Below are 7,107 nucleotides of genomic sequence, written 5' to 3'. Positions count from 1 at the left end.
TGCTTTGGCCTTGGGAGATTGTGAGTGGACAAAGGGCAGGTTCAGCTACTGGCCATGTTTGACCTGTGACATCACTATGCAGAAACTGACTTTAAAGGGCTCCTGAGGGCGGCTGGGCGTTGGGAGATGTCTGCAAAGGGAACAGCATATACTGGTGTATTAGGTGCCCTTTACATTTTTTTTCTTCAGTATGAGTCACTTTACAAACTAAAGGGAACAGGTGATGCATAAGTATGCTGATCTCCAAGCTGGAACTTAGCAGGCAAACCTGTGCCAAGCATGAGGGCTTGTGTAACATGCCAGGGCATGGCTGTAAGCTTACAGAAAACATACCCGGGGTGATTGAAGTTTGCTAGTCTATTATTTCCATAGGGAGTTCACTATGTGACATAAAACATGCCCAACCTCCAAATCCACACACCCTGTTCGGTATGGTAGTTGGCCTAATGCCTCTATTGAAAGGAAGCCTGTTGAGAAAGAAATATAGAAGTTTGCCATTGCTATTCCCTCCTACTGAAAAGGATATTTGCTTGTAATAAATGCATTTACCTGCATTTAGCTTTTGAGTCAAAAATTCTCCTTCAATTGCTGCATGCTTGGTCCAAGTGTTGAGGTGGTGCAGAAATGTGACTGTGCAATAAGTTGTGGCCGGGAAATGCGACTGTTCAATAGATGCGGATGTGACTTAATAGTCACCATCTTTTCTATGAGACAAAACCCTTCATCATCACTGTAAGTCATATCTGCATCACCCGCATATAAAGGCCAAGAGCCCGCCAACAAAGAATTATGTTCTGGCAAGGACTGAAAAATATTTCAGAATGTATTTAATATTCAGAACGAGTCAGAAAAGTCTGGAATCGGATGTGAAAGAAAAAGGCTCCAATTTTCAGCTAGTAATTCAAGGACTCCATCTGCATTTTAAAGGACACAGTCAATTGCTCCTGAGTGACTATGACATCATTCTGGCATGAGGCAAGACGTTTCTTATGTCACTAGATCCTAGGGGAAGTTATAAAATCAGTCTTAAAAATATTGCTCTGTGAGGGGTGACTACTTGCATGGCATTCCACTGACCAGCTCCATCAGTCTATGGCCTGGACAGCTTCAATGTTTAGGGCTCATTCACGCCATGATGTTGTAATACTGCACACTTTGCCACAATGTATGTTAAAGCGAAATCCCCCATTTTCTGTCACTTTAAATTGTTTGGACCAAGCTGGTCCAAAACCAACAATTTCTTTCACTAAACGCTGCAGTGGCTCAACAATGCAGAGGAGCTCAGCCATTCATAGGCAGGCTTTGTATTCTGGGAATAAATGCAAAGCTTCCTCTGACTGGCTGAGTTGGAGGGACGGGCTGATGAAGAAGCACTGTCAATAGGGTTGTCCTTATAAAACCTTTTTTTTTTAATTTCATGCGACAGCTGCACAAATATGCAGCACTGATGACGCGTGGACTGTGTTAGTAGTTTATTTAAATATTTTTTTGTTATTTTTTTTTTACCAATGCTTTTTTTTTTCTTGGTGGTGGTGGGGGGGGGGGGGGGAATTTAACCTTTTAAATATTTATCACAATTCTTTTTTATCAACCCTGTTGGGGGGCTTTGGTGAGATATCAGGGGTCTTAACCCCATTGAGACAGGGAAAGGGACTGAGGACACAGATTCCCCAGTCCCTTTCTCTGCAGCCTCAACTGCGCTGGAGATGAATGGACAGGAGACAGCGGCTCCTCTCCATTCATAAACTGAAGCATCATAAACACATTTTAGGTGACTATTCATTTGGAAAAGGAAGGAGCCAGTAAATGACAGATTTACCAGCTCCTTCCTCCGCTCTCCATCCTGGACAAATCCAGGACAAAGGGGTCGGGGGAGCACAGAGGGGGAGCGGAGCACGGAAGGGGAGGGAGTGGAGAAGCACACAGAGGGGAACTGGAGGAGGATACTGGGACAGTAGTGATCGGTGCGGCGGTGGGTTGGAGTTCCAAGCACCGTTCCCCCTGTATACATTTTAATATAGCAGATGAAAGCCGTTGGGGGTGGGGGGATAAGAAGTGACTTTCAGCAGCTTTATTGAAATCTATACAGGGAGATCGGTGTTTGCAACTCCCCCCACCGTCGCACTGATCATGCCTGACTGCCCAAGTATCGGATCAAACATTGGAGCTTTGGTATCGTTACTGATACTAGTATCGGAACAACCCTAACTGTCAATCCCCTCCTCAAGCTTTTATGACCTCATCTAAATCTAGCCACAAACAGAACTAAATTTGCCTGGTTCAGTAAGGACTGGTTGCATTTTGATGTGGGTGGCCCTTCCTGTACGACAGACATCAATTGTTACATTGACTTATTTTAAAAAAGGCAGGTTGAAAAACTTTTGTTGATCAGCGGCTGCAGCTACTGTTCAGCGTATTCTGACAACAGCAGGAGGCTGTCAGAATAACAATTTCCTGGTGGGGAGGATTTCTTACGGGCTGAAAAACAAAACAAAAAACTCCCCTGTCTATACCCAGCTTTAGTGAGGAACTTGGAGGTTCCATTTAGATCTACACTATATTGCCAAAAGTATTGGGACACCTGCCTTTACACGCACATGAACTTTAATGGCATCCCAGTCTTAGTCCGTAGGCAATATAGTGTGGATGAGTGAGTTTGGGGTGGAGGAACTTGACTGGCCTATACGGAGTCCTGACCTCACATCGATAGAACACCTTTGGGATGAATTCGAGCGGAGACTGCGAGCCAGGCCTTCTCCTCTAACATCAGTGCCTCACATATGTGATTCTGGAAGAATGGTCAAAACATTCCCATAGACACACTCCTAAACATTGTGGACGGCCTTCCCTGAATAGTTGAAGCTGTTATAGCTGCAAAGGGTGGGCCAACTCAATATTGAACCCTACAGACTGGGATGCCATTAAAGTTTGTGTGTAAAGGCAGGCGTCCCAATACTTTTGGCAATATTGTGCATGTGTGCCCTTAAAACATTAAGCAGGTGTGCTGACATGCATTTTATAGCCTATAGCAGAACGATGGCCAGGAAGTGGTTCAGGTATATGACGTCCAGCAGAATAAGCTGCAGGGGCACGCAGATCGGTGGCGTGGTGTGTCAGTCTGAAACACAGCATCTCCGATTGTTGTAAAGAGCCTCTGACAGAGGCTCTTTACCATGTGATCAGCTGTGACCAATCACAGTGTGAACCAGGAAGTGCCAGTAATCGGCTTTCCTCAGTTTGGGCTGACAGTGAGAGCTGATCAACATCTCTCCAGTCAGAGTGGGGTGTACACTGATAATCAGCACATTATCAGTGCAGCCCCCATCAGAGGTGCCCATTACAATGCCAATGAGTGCCCACCCAAATCGCCAATCAGTGCCCAAAGTGACAAGTAATGCCTGTCAATGCCCATCAGTAATGCCTGTCAGTACCGCCTCATCAGTGCTGCCTATCAGTGCAGCCCATCAATTCTACATATCAGTGCTACCTCATCAGTGCCCGCCAGTGAAGGACAAAACAAAATTCTATAACTTTAAAAAAAATGTCAGTCTTTAAATGGATAGGGTTAATAGCCATTGAACAAGGCTTATTAATGCCTGTTACCAATGCATGTAAAATACATGCATTATACATTCTGATGCCTTACCCTTGACCTCTGTTGGCTTCCTAAAAGCCATACAACGCAGAAAAAAAATTATGTATTTTTAAATGCACTGCTTGTTCTCTCTCTATCCTCTTGCAGCCATCAGGGGGAGGGAAAAATAAAAAAAATAAAATCACATGACCAGATTGGAGTGCTCTAAAAATAAGGACAAATACAGATCTTTTCTTACACAAATCACTCAGAATATTTTTTAAAGTAGTTAAGATTTGAACGGAATTCAATTTTAAATTACAACAGGGTTAATGTACCCAGAGCGGGTACATTCTCGTCCAATCATCAGGGGGGGAAGGTGCATGTGGGGTACATCAATGACACTGGGGATGGCCCGATATTCTTCTTGAATTATTGTAAAGTGACTGTCAGATATGTTGGCATCCCCGCCACGCACTGCGGTGCCAGCAATTATGAGGCTAAAGAACTCCTAGATGGGTGGAGGAACCACAATGCAAAGAGAAGGAAGAAAGAGGCAGTAATCGTCATATATGGCAGCGTCAGACACTAGGTCTGGAAGAAGAGAGTGAAGGGAGGACTCTCCACCCATCGCAAGTATTAAAATAGAACTAAAAACTATTTGTTTTGGATAGAGTGGAGAGGGATTAGAACCCCTGTAAGGTTTATTGCCGTTTGTGCCCCCAGTAGGCTGCATTTACACATGATCACAGGTAGAATCGGCGCAATTCCAGCCTGTGATTTCAAAAGGCTGCAAAACACTGGGCGCGTTTGAGATGCCATTACTCCTAAAGGGCCTCCAATCGCACCGCGATTTTCATGCGGCAAATCAAGAAGAAGGAGCTCCTTTTTGAGCGATAAGCGTCACGATTGCAGCGCAATTTACCCCGGGACAATCATGGCGCGATTGGGGTGCCATTAGAAGTAATTCCATCGCAAACGCATTTGAAAAAGCGTGGCGGAATTGCGCCCATTCCGCCTGTGATCATGTTTGAATGCAGCCTTAGGAATATTCACCCTCTCTATTTATCCTGTTTAGGGTTATCATTTAAAGCGACATAAAATCCCTAATCTTGGGTTGTCCTCAGAATGGTAGGAAATCTTCCAATGGGGACACTAGTTCTGGTGACAACCATGGATATCCTCATGTTAGAGGGATCTCCTCACACTACCTGTTTTGGCTAAGGGATAGGAAGTGACAGGAAGTCGTCGCAAGGGGACACAGATGGCAACTAAGTCTTCCCAGGGGACACAGATGGCAACAAAAACCCTGAGAGGTGTTATAACCTTCCCTTATTGCTATCCAAAATGAGGGGAAAAAAAAAAAAGGTTTTGCCTTTAAAAGAGATTTTTTTTTTTTGCCATCATTCTTACCTAGGTGGATGCTGCATCTGTTCTCCGGCGCCTGCACTGAGAACCGAGCGTTTGAACACCGCGGGCCGCTCGGCTTTCAGAGCTCTGTGAGCAGAGAGCTGTAGACTGTCAGTCACAGCTCTCTGCTCTTCTCCCTCCTTGCTCATTGGAGAACTGACTTGTGGAGGGGCAGGGAGAAGCCGTCTCAGGCTCTCAGTGGATCGCTGAGACGGGGTGTCAGTCCAGGCACCTGGCGGATCCAGACTTTATTGTCGGGGTGACGCAGAGCCTGGACCAAAATCCGTGACATCAGCAGAAATCGGATTTCAGCCCGCTCTCTGCTGAAAACAGGTCACAGGGGTGAAAAACAAATTGCACTCCTGTGATCCATACGAGAAGCCCAGCCAAATGAGCTTTGGCTGGACTTCTCCTTTAATTCTATTTACATTATCTTCTTTGAATAGGCAACTTATCCCCCCCCCCCCGACAATCACTTTAAAGCCTCAGGCAGAATGCGCATTAAAAACGCTGCATTTAGAGGCATCTGGCGGGTTTTATTTTAATTTTTTTGCCTCTAAACGCCCCTCCACATTAGCCTAGGGGTCCGTGCACATATAGGGGTTTACAGCAGAAAAAAAAATGTTAGCCCATCCAGGAGCAGGAGCTTTTTAAAGGGGGGGGGGGGGGGAGAGAAATCGCTTGACTCGTGTAAACATGTATAAAACGCAGGTTAACGCTAGGAGCATCAAGCACTTGAGCATTTAAATTCATTGCAATGGCCAGAATGAATTATTATTGTGGCCGATGGCACGACCGCCCAAGCATTTGACCTGCCTAAAGTGCGCCAAGCATTTTTTTGGACAAAAAGGCTGATGCCAGGAGGAAAGGCATTTAAGAGAGATGGGCAAATGAGGCCTCCAACTATTTAGCAATCACAGCAAGAATTGTACCATTTGTAATAAATATCAAAGTACTAAATACCCGAGTGATCCCAGAGCTGGCGGATGATCTGCTGTATGCACTGCAGCCTCACATACAGATAAGATGATGGGATGCATGGCACAGACTGATCACATGTTCATGGTGACTGTACAATCCTGCCACTGTCAGAGCAATCCGCTCACTGCATTGTACAATCATACGATCTGTGAGCCTCCTCTCTGATCTCACACTTGTTCTGATTGGTGGATCGTAGCTACAAGATGACATTGCACCCAATCCTAAATTGGCCATACACTATACAATTTACATGCTTCTTTAGATCTACCATCCACTATGTAGTAGAAACCCCCACCTGATCTGATATATAACTGGGTGAAATTAAATGATTAAAGAATAACTAAGAGCAAAATTATTATTTTTTGGACAAAGTGGAGAGGAATTAGAACCCCGGTCAGGTTTTTATTGCTGCCCGTGTCCCCATTAGAGAGATTGATCCTCTTTATCATTATATAAAGTCAAAGAAAATCCCAAATCTGCTCATAGTTCTACTTTAATACTCATACTACATTGTACAGGAGGAGATTGTACGATCGCACTGTATGGCAGTGGCAGCTACTGACAGCCCATATCGGTGCCCTCTTCCTGCCAGCAGCACTCCAATCAGCAACTTCTCCAGCCCTGCCCCCAATCACAGCCCCGATCCCCCGTACCTCCCCCTCCAGCTTGCGGTACAGGCTCTTCCAGTACAGAGGCGGCACCCCGGAGGAGCTGAGAGCGGCCTGGTGCAGAACCACGAATTGTGAATATCCCTCATCCTGCTGATCGTTACCCGGTTCGGCCATGCTGCCCGGACTGCGGATCTGAGCATGCGAGGGGGCAGGGGGCGTGTCTGAGCGTAACTCCGCCCAGTACACTCAAACGCAGTCCTTCCTAAGTCTGCCCCGCCCACTATATTTATAGTACCCCGCCCACTATATTTAAACTGCCCCGCCCACTATATTTACACTGCCCCGCCCGTTACACTCCCCTTGCCCTACTATGCCCCACCAACAAGAAAGCACACTGCCCTGTTATGCCCCGCCTTCTATATACAAGCTGCCCTGCCCATTGCACGGACATTTTTCCCCGCCCATAGCACGGCCCGCTCTTGTGTCACTGCTTTAGAGTCAGAGAACAGCTGGTGTGTGTGTGTGACTGTG

The 7,107-nt window shown here is 45.9% G+C and overlaps 1 protein-coding gene across 1 annotated transcript in view; it reads right to left on the bottom strand.

Moving 5' to 3' along the window:
* Nucleotides 1–6,796, bottom strand: part of TTLL12 (tubulin tyrosine ligase like 12) — a gene marked incomplete in the record, with an annotated part of 43,088 nt that extends 36,292 nt beyond the window's left edge. The window contains 1 exon segment of the mRNA XM_077469397.1: nucleotides 6,619–6,796. Coding sequence (XP_077325523.1) covers nucleotides 6,619–6,750 — 132 coding nt within the window.
* Nucleotides 6,797–7,107: the final 311 nt, after the last annotated feature.

The sequence above is a fragment of the Lithobates pipiens genome, unplaced genomic scaffold, assembly GCF_037356315.1.
Source record: "Lithobates pipiens isolate NorthernLeopardFrog02 unplaced genomic scaffold, aLitPip1_a1.2 Scaffold_8, whole genome shotgun sequence".
NCBI classification, from domain to species: domain Eukaryota; kingdom Metazoa; phylum Chordata; class Amphibia; order Anura; family Ranidae; genus Lithobates; species Lithobates pipiens.
This window is presented reverse-complemented; position numbering and strand designations above follow the sequence as displayed.